The following is a 15,837-nucleotide window of genomic DNA, read 5'->3' on the forward strand; positions in this document are numbered from 1 at the left end:
ATTGAACAGAGCACTCTGTCCCTTATATCTAATGTACACATCCACTACACTGATACTGTGTTGTAGCTTTGAAAGAAAAGACCAAACATCATTGGATTATCCTGAGGATTTCAGTTTAATTATGACACCACATCAAAATAAAAATGATTTCCAACAGTTCTGGAACTTTATTCCATCCATATACATGCATAGCAACAACGTTTTTTTAAGAAACTTTTTTTCTCCCATAATTAGGACAATGGAATGATTATTTTACATCAGTATCCCCCATCCAACCAACTTCCCAACCCAGCTTGTCCATCATCAACAGCAATAAATGTAATTCTTGTACAATTTTTTTTCCCTCAAATATATGCAGTCCCCCTCATAATACTGCTTTCAGTAATGTTCCCTCATTTACAAAGTATTGCATCGACAGCAAATTCTAAAAAGGGAGACCAAAGTGTAGTTCAGCAAACAGAAATATGAGTACTGTACAAGAATGTTGCCATCCTCCTGAAAACATCCACGTCTGAGTTGAAGAAAAGAGACAGGGACACAGCCACATACGTATGCTAAGCCAAGTGTATGCCAAAACAGAAGATGCAGCTGGATTGTACCTGGCTATCCCACCAAAGGGTTAAGGCCAAGAATCCGAGTCATGAATAGCAAAGCTGCAAATGACATTTAGGCATATACAAAAACTGTTACAGCAAATAAGAATAGACAAGTGCTTCAGTAGCTATTTTGTGTCTAAAATGCATCTCATTTGTATTCTATCGTTTCATTGAGCCTACATTACAGTGTAAACAATATGTGTGCTACACAAGAATGACTATACAATAACATTACAAACAACTCTGATATAAATTTCATTTGAATTTTAAATTAAGATCACTACTATTAATACTGATTGTAAAATAAATAAATGTGAAAGTGGCACCAATATTACTCTGGATTCATTTTTTCTTTTTTTTCCTTTTTTAACCAATGATTTGCAATGAGGTGTTAAAATGATGAAAGAAGAAGCCTCTCTTGATTGTCCACAAGCAGCGTTTAGTACTGCGTGAGTGATGCATTATTCCAGACACGACAGTGTACCCAAACAGAAAAAAGGGGAGTGGGAAGGGACAGGAAAACTAAACAGGAACTAGTTCATTTCACATGCTCCGCAGCATGTGACGAACAGTAAAACTTCTTATGGGTAATAAAGTTTGATAGGTTGTTGAATTGGATGTCACAGAGGCGGCAGTACTTCCCGCTGCCCGGAGCCTGGGACGACCCATTCAAACCCTTTGTCACCGTGGGCACTGTCTCCTCGGTCGGAGACTTGGACGCGGGTGACACGTTCTCGTTGGAGTCGGACGGGTTCTCCGCGCCCCACGTGGGTGAGGGGTGGCCGTCTTGCTGCTGGGGATTGTGGGATTGGTTATCCTGGTTGGGTGGGACGGGCCCCGATCCCGAGCGCTCCTCTGGCTTGTGACCACCGTTGACTATCACCATGCCCCTGTTTTTGGGCAGCAGGGGCAGTGGCTCTTTGCTGGGGAGTGGGCAGCCGTTGGCAGCAGGCTGCTCTCTCCCCGTCTCTGGTCCCCCTCCATTAGTGCTCTGCTCCTGCTCGCTGCTCACCTCTCTCTCGCCCTGCATGACCAGCCCGCCGGCCACGTAATCGGTCGGCTTTATCCCGAAGTAGGGCGATATTTGCTCGGCACCTTTCATCTTCTTTATTGCGCCGGGATAAAGGCAGTGGGGCAGAAACATGTTCTCGTCTTTAGTCGGGATGAGCTGAGCCTCGCTGAAGGGCTTGAGACCCGGCACTGGGCCCATGTGAGGGGGGAACATTCCACCCCCATTCTGTACAATCATTTTATCGTTGCCGTTCTTCTCACATGGGCTCTTATCGTAGGCGTCATCAGGATTACTGCCTTCATTCTTCACCACGTCTGGGAACATGGTCTCACCACCGTGCTGCTGGGAGGCTGTGGCTGTTGTCACAGGGCAAAAGTTCTGTTTATGCGCAAGGTAGTTCTCCACTTTGTTAAAACTAATCTTGCACACTGTACATTCGTGATAGTCTAACAGTCTTTTGGGAGAGTTTGGTGATGTCTTGTCATTGGGGATTGGCGAGCACTTTTTGCTGAGATCGATGGGTGCGTCCAGCTCCTGCTGGTCCATAGTGGTATTACTGTTGGGGGCCATGATAGACTTGGTGACGGTGAGGGAAGCCTCCAGGTGTTTGGGGACCATCCCTGGGAAGATGTCACAGCGAGGGTGAAAGCGGTCGGCCAGGCTCTCCACCGCCTCCTGGGAGGTACAGGGGTTCGCCATAGGAGGGACCCCCAGGAACCCTGGCTGCCCAATGGAGGGTCCTCTCGGGTCCTGGTCTGGGAGACACATCTCGTACATCTTCCTACGCTTGCGGGTCCTCATGGTCCTCTGCATGGAGGGAACCTTGTTGGCGGACATGCGTTTCATGGGTGGGTCGTGACGCGTAGCACAATAGTACTGCTTGTGGACCATGTAGGTCTCGTGGCGGCTAAAGGTGATATTGCAGGCCGCACAGGAAGTCTGGTTGGGGTCGTTGACGTCAGTCTCCACCAGAGGCGTGTTGGTAGGGCTCTTCCCCTCCACTGCCTGCTGCTTCCCGTTCGGCCTCTCCTCTACGCCGGTCGGGGTGGTGGAGACCTTCTTCACCTGCCCCGGGAGCTCCTTCTCTGGGCCTGGGCCTTTCACTGCCCCTCCTGCATTGATCATGTCCAGAACACTCTGAGAGTTGACTGACAAACAGGCCGACTGCATCAGGTGGCTGTCGGTGACCTCAGACGGGTGGCATCCGGCGAGCATACTGACTGAGCTGTGGCCGCTGTTGGGGCTCACGGCCTTGTCTGAGATGCTGGAGAAGTCAGGCGACTTGGTCATGTGCTGCCAACGACTGTTACAGTAGTGCTTTTTGTGGACCAGGTAGTTTTCCAGGTTGTTGAAGGTGATATTGCATTCGAAACACGTGGCCCCTTTGGGGATGAGGGGGCTGTAGATCACCGGAGGGTAGACCGTGTTCCCTCCGTGGCGTAGCCTCCGGTGCACCAGCTCTGACATTTTAGCCAGAATCTCAGAAGCCTGCGGGACGACAGAAATGTCCTGGGAGAAAGCGAACTGGGACAGGAAGGGCCCCATGGGGTAGGTGGGGCCCATGTTATGCTGAACAGGAGAGGAGGCCAAGCGGGGGCTGGAGGGCTCAGACTTGATCCGGGTGTAGGAGAAGCTTGCCTTACTGCCCGGATGGCCACCGTCCCCCTTCAACCCTGACAGCATGGGCTTTTTCTCAGCCTTCTCCAGCTCGCTGTCGATGGTGGCGTCCTTGCTGAGGGATCCTTTGGGACTCTGGAGGGCTTCCTTCCGGTTGGCCAGCTCGACGCGGGCCGCCGCCTGCTGCAGGGCTTCCTCCGCCCCCCTGGGGGAGTGCTCGCTGTCGCTCTCCCTGTGAAGCTTGCTGCCACCACCGTGGCCATGGTGGCTGTGTAAGTCCTGATGCTGCAAGAGTTCCCTGTGGTTCTGAAAGCTGATATGACAGTGATTGCATCTGAAGGCGGCCTGTGACAGGTGCGAGAGGATGTGATGTTGGAACGTAATAAGAGAATCCGCCGTGTAGTTACAGATTGTGCATTTCAAGCTGGTGCCAGGGGGGAGCGTCTCTTCCATTTTGACACCTGTTAGGGAGATAAAAGGACACTGTTGAGATTCTTCGTCGCCTTCCCACTCTGCCTTAACGTTAACTACGGCTACGATCAAAACCTGATGCATTATGCCAAGCTTACTCCCAACCCTCCTGATTTTTGGTTGGGCTGAAAGCTAAACTGTCAACTGCTTAAGCTGACAGGGGGATGTGTATATTTATGGCGCTAAGAGCAGTAGTTCACTTTTCCAATTATTTTACTTGACTAATGTGAAACTGACAGTGTTTTAATGTCAAGCAATACTTTTCATTACAAAACCGAATACTAAAATGACTGAGAAATATTAAAGGTATACTGTTCTGTACTACTCAACGTGATGAAATAATCCATAGCATTACCTTTAATGATAAGCACATCTCATGTCAACATCACTCAATGGTGAGATACTTACAACTAAATGAAAGCTGAAATAAATCTACATTTCGTCTACTTTACAGTACTTTACAAGTATTACTACAGTAGAAGCTCAACTACTATACTAATAGTACTAGCAGGACATCTCTACTCACCGCTGTGCGTGCTCAGGTGCATTTCCAGGGCCCTGGCGCTGGTGAAGCTCTTGTTGCACTGTGGGAAGGGGCAGATGCTGGGTGTCTGGTGGAGTCCGTTGTCGTTCTCCTCACCTTGGCTCTCTGGCTCCCTCTGCCTGCCACTGCAGTAGTACATCAGGTGGGCCTGCAGGTTCCTCTCACTGCGGTACCAGATCCCACACGCCTTACATGGGAAGATGTCCTCTGGAGAGAGAGAGGGTAAAACACAGGGTAGAGCGTCAGGGTACAACGTCAGGGTAGAACGTCAGTGTACGTTTCGTGCGCACACAACAACATGCACACGTTTCTTTCTCTTTATAGCTCTGATTTGATACCCAAAGCCAGGCAAAAACCCTGTAATACCCAAGCCTGTGATAGGACTGTGTCGATACCACTAGGTTGATGCCCTTTCTCAAGGGCAACTGAAACACTGGACCATCTGCCTGCAGCAGAGCAGCCTCCCTGTCGAGCTGAACCCAGATAGCCCTTATTAAGTAAACAAATGCACTATTTGCATGAAGCTTGCATTTTGCAATTAACAGGTTAGTGGGAGGCTCGCCTGTGTTTATGTGAACCCAAACAGAAGGTCGACAGCTCTTATCTCAACCACTCTTAACACAGACTCATCTGGGTTAATCTACAGCCCATAGACGGATGGACAGACAGACATTTAGGGCTATGTCCAAAACGGCACCCTATTCCCTATATAGTGCAATACCTTTGTCCAGAGTCTGCACCCTCTTTCCTATAGCGCATTACTTAAAGTTTTGGCCTAAAGTAGTGGACTACATAGGGAATAGAGTCCATTTCAAACACAGCCCTAGGTGAGACTACAGTACAGACTGGCCATGGAGTGTATTGTAACTCACTGTTGACGATGGCGGTGGGCAGAATGGAGGCCATGGCGGCCTGCTGAGGCAGGAGCTGGATGGTGTCCAGCAGTCTAGCCGGGTACATCCCCTCGCTCAGAGACATGTGGTTGATGGCCTGTAGACGGGAGTCAAAGTCCACGGCGAACGCCACTAGCTCCTCGCCCCCCATGATGTTCTTAGTGGTGGTACACCACAGCTGGCCACCTGGAACAGACAGAAGGGGAAGATGCTGAAAAATGTTGTTTTTATCCTGTGTGACTCTGTTGGTAGAGCATGGTAGTGTTAGCCTGTGTAGCTTAGTTGATGGGTTCGATTCCCACTGGGGACAGTATTATATTAGTATTATTGATGTTTCACCCTATAGGTGACTCCAAACTCTGGAGTTCAGAGGGTATGGAATTCCATCCAGAGGGAAATATTATAAGGACCTAATAATAATGACTATATAATGACTAAAGGGTGAAATCACAATGTCATACTTTGGTTAAAGTAGCAGTAAGAAATGTCATACTCAGTGGGGTAAATTGTAGTAGGTCTATGCATTGGAGCTATACTGTATACTTCAGTAATATAGCATAACCTCAAACAGATCCTCTACACACGATCAGATGTTTGTGTTTGGGGATTAAACATTCCAGTGAAATCTTCTGAACATATTCATTAAGTTAGGATGAGAGAGCGGAAGGGGAGGAAGGGGTAGAGGAAGGTTTTTAGCTTAGATAATATTTATCTCCTGCACATGACAGGCTTTTCAGCTGCACTTCATTTTCCCTTGAAGAGATTAAAGTTTTTAATATGACTATTTACAAAAATCTGGCTGGGGCGATAACAACAAACGATGATACGCTCACGCTAAATGGCAGAATTAGGACATTGTTTCAGAGAAAAGCTGGACAATTAATTAGGGCACTCTGTTAGCTTTCAAAGATGTGCAAACACTCTGACAGAGCAGCGTCAGGATGAGAGAGGACCTGTAATTTGAGTCCAGCTGTTGTGGAAATAAGGGGCGTTGCAGAAGAGAGGGAAGAGGTATGAAGGGTAGAACAGAAGACTAACTGCACCCCACTCATAGTTCCATCCTCCTTTAGAGAGACACTGATTACAAATGTTTACACAAAACGTATAAATCACTGGTTTTAAAGGTCAGTGTAGACAGGGTTGAGGTTTTCAAGTGAGGCTCTCCCAACCCAGGGAGGAAACCTGAAGAGTAACTGCTGTAGTTACTATGAAATGACATGATGGAATGATTGTTATGGAGCCTAACTTCCACACCAATCTGAGGATGTATCACTCCTCTCTGGTACACCTTCCACGGCATTCCACCTCCCACCTGACGCTGGTCATAACCTCGCTACTCCCATTAACACATTTCCCAACCTTTTCATTACATTTATGTCAAACAGCACTGAAATTAAACACTATTATAGAAATGAGTCAGAAGAGTGAAGCAAGACGTAGTAAAATATGCCATCTTTTAAAGTCCCATTTCTGTGTGCAAGGAAAGCTCTGTGTGTGTGTGTGTGTGTGTGTGTGTGTGTGTGTGTGTGTGTGTGTGTGTGTGTGTGTGTGTGTGTGTGTGTGTGTGTGTGTGTGTGTGTGTGTGTGTGTGTGTGTGTGTGAGTGTGAGAGTGGCAGGCAGCAGGCAGCACTAGCTCCTTTAAAGAACAGTGCCTATCTGCTGTCCAATCTCCCGTGATGAGAGACACACTTCAGGTCCCTCCACTTGAGCGCTGGTTTTGATTCTCTCTCACCACACACAGCCTGGAGAGGCCCTTTGAATTTTTATCTCCTAATTAAAGTAACAAAACTCCACTACCGTCAGACAGAGTTACCATCAAGGTAGATACTAACTGCCAGCGAGCAGCCACAATGGGGGCAGGTGGGGGGCAGATCGTCACTACTCACCATCAAAAGTTTAAATTGGTAGAGATTCCACTTCTCAGGTTCTCGGTTAACAAAGAGAATGGAGAAAACCACCCTGATACTGAACTCATGACAGACTTACATTTTCACTGTCTTTGAAAACAATTTCAGTTAAAGATGCTCTGAATTACTGCAAGCCTTCCACTGCTAATTGCTAATGACTGTTAGTACTAACCTACAATGCAATTCACCTATGAAATATGCACAGCAATGTGACTCCTTCAGCCAGCCACACTACAGACACCCATATGTCATCTGTGAGAATGCTGGGGTGGTGTTCTAAAACACAGAATCATTCCTGCCTCAGAGGAGACCTCCACCACCAAACTCAGGTGGAGGCTTAGTCCCAAATGACACCCTATTCCCAAATTAGCACACTATTTTGACCAGAGCTATGGGCCGTGGACACAAGTAGTGCTCTAAATGGGGAATATGGTGGCATTTGGGAAATACACATAGATGGAGGCTCAGGAGATCCCCTGGAGATCCACTGGAGATTCACTGGAGATCCACTGAGATGTTGCTCTCAGGGCATCACTGTACACCACAGTTCTTGCTTGCCAAGCTTGGTCTTGATGGAGAACCAAATGATTTGTTCTAGGCCAGCACTGACACACACAAATGTGCACCCCTTTGGGTTCCTAGGACAAGGATTGGGAAACACCTCTTACTGTACAGAAAGAGGGGCAGCAAAGGCAAATATATTTGGTGATTAGTTCATGAAAGTTTATCTGTATCATACTGGCCGCTTTTTGCCAATTTTGAAAGTGCACAGCCCACAAGTAAAACTGGGGAAAAGGCTAAAAAGTAGCAGCTTGTGTGATTTGCACTGTTTTGCCTGTTAGCGAGCTAGCTCTCTGCAATGAGCTGCCTGCCTGGCTTTGTGCAGCGGCCAATGCAGTTGGAATGAACGCTATTGTGCTGAATCCTCCTGCAGAGCACCTGATAAAAGAATAAAGAACTATGACATATTCTAAAAACAATAGAGGAATTAAAGAGAGACAATAGGCCAGCTGCTTCATTAAAACAATCAAAAAACCGCATCCTGTACCTAGTCCAGATAATTAAAAACACTGCTTTGCTTTCTACATTCCCCCTCTCTCTCTCTCCCCTCTCTCTCTCTCTGCCCCTCTCTCTCTCTCTCTCAATATAATATTCACCAGCTCTACATTGGGACGGCGACTGAGGCTCAGCTGGCCTAATGCCCATTCCTTCTCTTCTCCTTTGATGAATGCCGCATTTGAACATGTAGTTGAAGATGAACATATGACAGAATTCAAGAAACAAAATGATGAGAGGGGGGGGGGGGGTGCATCGTGTATGTAAGTACTTTCACGAATCAAATGTCAAAGGATGAATCGTATGGGGAAATAAGGCACATGTACTGTACGCCCCTCCTCCCCAACTACAAACTCCAGAGATTTCAAAGTCACACATCAGAGGTCATTTTACATTTCTTCAGCTTTAAATGACAATGGATGTACAGTAAAGTAGCCTATACAGCAGAAGTGTTCCATTTTTACCCTACGAGGTCCAGAGCCTGCTGGTTTTCTGTTCTACCTGATAATGAATTGGACCCACCTGATATCCCAGATCTAAATCAGTCCCTGATTGGAGGGGAATAATGACATTGATGGCTATACATTTACATTCAGCAGACACACTTATCCAGAGCAATTAGTATTAAGTGCCTTGCTCGAGGGAACATCGACAGATTTTTCAACTAGTTTGGCTTGGGGATTCAAACCAGCAACCTTTCGATTATTGGCCCAACGCGCTAACCACTAGGCTACCTGCCACGCTAGTGTAAATGTGAACATGGGCCACCGTGGTGGGGAGGAACAGACAGTATAAGATACTCGAGGTTATGAGGAATGGAATACATTTGCTCCTGCCTGCGCCACACCACTGTCCGTATCTTAATGAAAACACAAACACATCTCTCCAGCCTTGTTGCAGTGAGAGAGCTGGGAGGAGACGACAAAGCAACACACATAACAGAAGGGTTTGCATAATTAAACTGGCCTGCAGACAGGTATTCAAATGTTTGTGTGTAAACAGCACGACTCTGTAATAGTTTGCTGTAAAATGCATAGTTACGCACATCAGCTCTCCCATCTGTCTACAACACAGGCCAGGCCCACTGCGCATTATGGGGCTGAGCGTGGCTTTTAGCAAACATACAGTAACCACATTGTGTTCTATGGATTTGCAGCACACTTTTGAGACAGGACACTGTAACCATGTGGTCTCTCTCCTTGAGGAGCTGTTTCCAGGAGCTTGATGGTGATTTGCAAACGGCCTGATTATTTCAGCCCCTTATCCTCTCTCTCTCTCTCTCTCTCTCTCTCTCTCTCTCTCTCTCTCTCTCTCTCTCTCTCTCTCTCTCTCTCTCTCTCTCTCTCTCTCTCTCTCTCTCTCTCTCTCTCTCTCGCTCTCTCTCTCTCTCAATTGTGAAGTGATGGTGGTAAAGCCGGAGGGCTCAGTGCTTTTGTAATTAAAGACCTCTGGTCTTGTCTCCAAATCAGCCCAGACTGTTGTTGAATGGACGGCTAACCAGGGAAAGCCTCCTGGCACCTACAAATATCAAGTAGCTGCCTGCCTGCCATGTTTGTTAAATTGTTCGTGGTTTAAATGTTCTATTAACCTAGACTGTGTTAGCCCGTTGAGCTAAAGCCTAGAAATGATCTCAGGAAGCTAACGCAACTCTTCAGGTTTCCGTCACAAGGCTACTAATCACACAAGTATGGTTCACTAAACCATAAACATAAATCATATTCAGTGCAATGTCTACATTATTAATATATGGAACTAACAGAAGACAATTCTCATACTAACAACAGCCTATACCTACAGAAAAACTAAACAAACTTCTCTTCTCATGAATAACAGCAAATATTGAGAGTGTTTCTGAACAGACAGGATGGTGATATGGCAGCAGACTGTCAAACCATCAGGTTAAGACAACAGCCAGACAGCAGCACAGACAGGCTGAGAGAAAGCTGAGTGAGACTTCCCATGGCAGAGTGAATATGAAAAGTCACTAATGGGTCAAACAATCCTATTGTTACAGGGTGTGGTGTGGAATAAACTGCAGTTAGCGGACTATAACATTATAACATAGATTTGAATCCTCTTATTCTCTGCTCACTCCGCCTCCCATTCTGATGATATTATTCTGGCCACCACTAGAAGGCGCTCTTCTCATGCTAAAATGCAACTCCGTACCCACCACAGTACGTATGATATCGTGTTGATGCATAGACACCCTAAACACCGCAGCATGTCAGACTGACAGACTCCGTCCATACGTTCAAGAAGGTATAGAATGGGAAGCACTCTTATGACCTTCATTTACTCTGTTTCTACAGTGAAAACAAGTTGTTCTGAGACAATGTATATGATGAGGATATTCATCATATCTAAGGTATTATGACGGTTATCGATCTGTTGTACCAGTCATCACGTTTGTGAAAATACTAATAGCCTAGGAGTCAATTTTGTGCAGCAAATACACATTTTTTGATGCATAAAATAATGTCTTCTATTGACAATACCACTCGTTTAAATAAGCATGGTTGAATAAATAATAAATATATACTCATTTTAACATCAAGTGTTTTGCAGATGATAGCCAACACTGAAAGCTCATGGATGGCCTTGAGCAAATGGCACAGGGGTCAGAGTCCACAAATTAAACCTGGGTTCCCAGGAGAGTGTCATACAGAATCCCACTGGTACACATTCATACCAGCTACAAAGACACTACAACTACAACACATCTCAGAAGAATCATATTATTTCATTTAACATATATTCAATATTGTCATTCTGAGTTCTGGAACAAAGAAAATCTGTTTCAAAATTCCTAGTTTCCAGCAATGATCTGATTGAGTGGATGATTTTGCACAGTGTAGAAATGAGATGCTTCCTTTTCTAATTAAATGATATTTCTTTAGCAAATCTCTGGAGACGCATGAATCTGTTTCATTGCACAGTGAAAATGATATTGGCAAGTGCCTGTTTGTCTGGTAATATCACTGAGAGAGAGAGAGAGAGAGAGAGAGAGAGAGAGAGAGAAAGAGAGAGAGACAGAGAGTGAGAGAGAGACAGACAGAGAGAGAGAGAGAAAGAGAGAGAGAGGGGGGCAGAGAGAGAGAGATAAATAAAGGGACAGAGAGAGAGAGAGAAAGAGAGAGAGAGACAGAGAGAGACAGAGAGAGAGAGAGAAAGAGAGAGAGAGAGAGAGAGAGAGAGAGAGAGAGGGACAGAGAGAGAGAGAGAGAGAGGGACAGAGAGAGATCTAAATGTGAATGAATATGCCAAGTTTTTATAGGTCTATTAGAACTGAGAAATGATGAGGGAATTGAAAAGATGTTAAATGCTACATTTCTTTGATTACAATTTATATAAAAATAGTATTTATTGAAATGAATTGGTGCAGTGAGATATAAACAATATAAAGTAAATTGTCATATATATCAAAATTATAAACGACAAATATGTGAGCCAAATATGATAAGAGACTGCTGTGAAATGTATTAAAAATGTAGTGAATATAACAATCTCAAAATGACACAAACACTTTCTGTAATTATGATAATACATGATCAGAAATGTATAGTTGAATTGTTTTTCTGAACATTACACTACGAACACTAACACATTTCAAAAGGACTTTTAGATTCTCATGGGTGTCACTTTTATATTTTATTTCTAGGTAATAACATTACAAATTCCATGAACCAATGCTAAAACCCTTACGGACTTAGGCTAAATGTTCTAACCAGCACATTTAAAGTGTGGTGCATAACGAGGACCACTTTTGGAAAGGGTTTTAATTAAAACCTTTAAGGGCTATCCTCTGGGTTCGCATTGTACATTTTGTTTTAATGCCATTTACCAAATAATTTTTTTTTTTAAAAACCCACCCTTGTCCTCTAGGTTTCCCAGGTCTAACTGTGCTGTGTTCTCTCCTCTTCCCGGGCTGGGTCCTGGTTGTGGCCAGGCGACATGTGTTTACTGGGGCCCTGCTGGGGGCCTGGGTCTGGCTCTCTGTCCTGACCAGGCTATGTGTTAATGGGACGTGGAGGTCCCTGTGACAGGCCGCTGCTGTGTTGAGCACCACCACCAACACCACCACCACCCGGGGCAGAGCCAACTAAGCAAAGCTGTCCCAGAACCTCAGCTGTGGCCCTGTGGCCCACGTCCCCCTTCCGATCATGCTACTCGGGGAGGGAGCAGGGGAGCAGGTGAACGGCGGAGCTCCAAAGGGAGGGCCAGGGACTGGGAGAGAGACACAAGAAAGCAGCGCCTCAGTAGCTACTCCAACATGGCTCTGTCCCCGCGCCACCACGCACCACATGGCCTGCCTGGTATATGGACGCCAGCCCTAATGCAAATGCCCTAACGCCGTTTAAAATGGGCCACTCTCCTTTTTGGAAAGGTCTATTTGGGCCTTCTGGCGATGAGAGGGGGAGATGAGAGATGCACCTGCCTAGGCTATCAACCATTTTGGAATGTTGGGACATATTTTATCTGATCTGGGTGAGAATGGAACCGGAATTTCCAAAGTTGTGGTCTACATGAACTTGATGAGCAAACTAACATATACTGTGTGCTGCAAAGGTTTCTGTGCAACCTCCTCTGAAAGAAAAACAGAGTGGGATTATGCCTGCTGTTGTTCACAGAGCCCAGCGACAGACAGAAAGACAGACAGTGAGCACAGACAGAATGAGAACAGCAACACGGCAGCACAACCTCCTGAGTCCAGACGCCCACCACCACAACAGCCACCATAGCTCCCTGCATCCCACCCTAACATGCCCTCTGCCTCTGCACCCCTGTAATTCTACATATTGCTTAAACTAAGCGCTAATTACATTTTCTGTCAGTTTGCAGGAGAAATAAATAATCTGTAGCTAAAAGGCCTAATTGCGTTTGTCACATTGTGGTCTCGGTGGCTGGTGCGATGGGAGCAGCAGCCGCTGGCCCTTCCTCGTTGCCATTCTGTCGTCCTGGCAAGGCCCCTCACTGCCCCAGGTATCGCCACGCAGCCATCTGGAGCCGACATCTGTCCCTCTATTGATCACAAGGGTTTAGCACTTGATCAAACAGACTGCGACAGGATATTGCTCTTTTCCCCACAGAAAAGGCCAATCGCTTGCGTGAGGGTAATAGAGTGGAACTGAGATACGCCACCAGCACGGCGGGCAGGCGGGTAGGCGGGCAGGCAGGCGGGCAGGCAGGCGGGAGGGCAGGCAGCAGCGGTAGTGGCAGGGATGGCAGGAGTGAGGTGGCCGAGCCACTACTGTCCAATGCCAGTTTGAGCCAATAGACCAGCCACACTCTCTCTCTTACTCTCTGCTGCTGCTGCTGTTTCAACAAAACACTCAATTTTAAAGTGTGAGAATAACTCAAGCTCTGAAGCTAAATTAAAACTATATTAGCCACAATTTTCCACTTCAATATTTCCCACTTCTTTCCTCTCCTCTCTGAAAAGTGTGAGATGTTATGAATCGTTTTAGTTTTCAAGTGTGTGTTGAAAAGACTAAAATGAAAAGCGACTGGCTCTGATAATAACAACCGGGTCTTTGAACCTGATGAGAATCCGTACATCACGTTCACGCTGAATACAGGTACTCTATCTGTGAGACAACACCTTATTGAAACTTTGAGGGAAGATGGATGCAAGAACAATATGCTCCTACTGTACATGAAAACGCACCCAACGCTGTGTGATTACTTTAGTTTTGTGTAGAAAAGAAAAAATTCAAGTGCAGAACTATTTGAAATAATAAAGCATTGAAATTACCAGTATTTAAATACATGATCTACATATGACAGGAATAAAAATGAATCCTTGCAAATATGGTTTGAAAAAATATACTGAATTTGGAACACATTAAATAAAATCATTTTTCCATATTAGATTCCAACCTAGAAAATACCAGTTCACAATTACAAAAACAGAGGACAACAACTGTAACACTTCAAACCAACAATATAGAAGCCCATGTTAAGATGTGATCTTTTATGCTATTTCGTTTAATAGTATGTCATTGGACAGAGGATACTATAGTTCCTTAGGAATAATGCTTTTTAACTTGTTAACCTTTATGAATTCCTTATAATGTGTATAATATGATATTATAATATAATGTTTATAATATGGTATGTTTCTCTACATTTTCAACCGACTCTTCTCCAGCTCTCCTATATCCCACTGCAGTTAAAACAAACACACTTGAGCCTGAGGTGACCATGCAGTGTGAAGCCTAGTCGTCTGTAGAGGCTGTGGATGGAACCTAAAATAGCTCTTACGGATCAGGCATGCTTGCAAAGCACTACTTTCTAGCTAGCTAACATCATGTTTAGCAAGTATGGACAATTAGATGGGATGTGAAGGTGACATTTATTTCAATATTGTGGCAATATTGGGATTGTTCCTTCCTGTGAAGACAGATATGATTCCCCTTGCCTACAGTGCTGGGATTGTCCGTTGGAAAAAAATGATGCAAATTTGGCGATGAGGCAACTAATTCCTTCCCTCCACCTCTGCCTCTCCTCCTCCCTCCCCCTTACCCCCCAATCCTCCCCCGACATGAGATTTCTGATTAATCGTGTGACCGCCCCTTCGTTTGGCATTTTACACAATCTCACAGCGCCACAGCGAGATGTGTGAGGTGTTTCGCCACTTTTGGCACGCTGAAAAGCTGTAGCCCAAGGAAGAACAAGTCAGTGGAAAGTATGAGGGGGATATGACCAGGGGACGCGATAAAAAATGATCAGCGAGTGTGTTTTCCTGTTTGGTTTTAATCTACATTTAATTAAATTCTTATCTGCTGTGTGCTTATGGCTGCATTTGAATGGCGAGACTGCATTCATTATGAATGGTAAAATTGAACTCAGTACATTGTGTGTGGCCCAATAAAGGAACAAGACCCTTATTGCACTCTGTGCATGCACAGCACAAGCTCCGACAGACATGCGGAAAAAATAAGTCAATTAAGATGGGTCTTTAAATTACTGCTGTATCAAAACAAGGGGAGGGAGCAGGCTCTATAATAGAATCCTGACAGGGGTGAGCACAGCCGACTGTTGTTAGTATACATCCCATTTGATAGAGCCAATTATATTAGCCCGTTTATTATGGAGTACACCGTCCACGTCCAGATTTACTGGGTTGGTCATGATAGTTCTTAATCAGTTCCGACGGGAAAGTTGACTTGTGACAATGGAGGGGTCGAAAGACATTCGGTTTATATGGCTGTATAACAATGTGAATTCTATGAGAAGATTTGATGGTGTTTATCTAGGTTAAGTGGGGGAGAAAACAAAGGCCGGCAACAACAAAAGCTATGTCAATAAAAACATAACCAATTCACACACACACACACAGGACCTCCATGGGTTAAACCCAAGGCAGCCCATCTCTCTTGAAAATGCACGAGACCATTGTGTAAACAAAATAGAGAAAAAAAAATCAGAAGCTCCATATTGTAATACTATTGACAAAAGCACACAGCTTATAACAAGACGCAGCACTTCATAAGCTAAGAACAATATCCCATAGGCAGGCAGCAGCGCCCCGGAAACTGCTGGAAATAAAAGAACCCTGAGCCTATACTACAAAGTTGGGCCTGACAAAATCCTTAAATCTTTCCATGTTTGCTTATTCAGAACGTAGTGGGGGAGACGGAAGCTCCCTGCTGCCTGGCCATGTTTACAGAGCTGTTCCCATCTTTAGGCCTTGCTCATCCACAGATCCTGACACACGACGGAGACCTGATTAGGGCC

General features: G+C 45.3%; 1 protein-coding gene across 2 annotated transcripts in view; it reads right to left on the reverse strand.

Annotated features, from left to right (window-relative positions):
* Positions 1-96: 96 nt before the first annotated feature.
* LOC110485644 (zinc finger protein ZFPM2-like) overlaps positions 97-15,837 on the reverse strand; it is a 146,806-nt gene continuing 131,065 nt past the window's right edge. For both annotated transcript variants that reach the window (XM_036944138.1, XM_036944134.1), the window contains 3 exons: positions 5,113-5,319; positions 4,223-4,447; positions 97-3,686 (listed from right to left, as the gene is read on the reverse strand). In XM_036944138.1, the coding sequence (XP_036800033.1) occupies positions 1,135-3,686; positions 4,223-4,447; positions 5,113-5,319 (2,984 nt within the window). In that variant the 3' untranslated portion in view covers positions 97-1,134. The remainder of the gene's footprint in view (positions 3,687-4,222; positions 4,448-5,112; positions 5,320-15,837) is intronic.

This window comes from Oncorhynchus mykiss, chromosome 2 (assembly GCF_013265735.2).
Source record: "Oncorhynchus mykiss isolate Arlee chromosome 2, USDA_OmykA_1.1, whole genome shotgun sequence".
Lineage (NCBI taxonomy): Eukaryota > Metazoa > Chordata > Actinopteri > Salmoniformes > Salmonidae > Oncorhynchus > Oncorhynchus mykiss.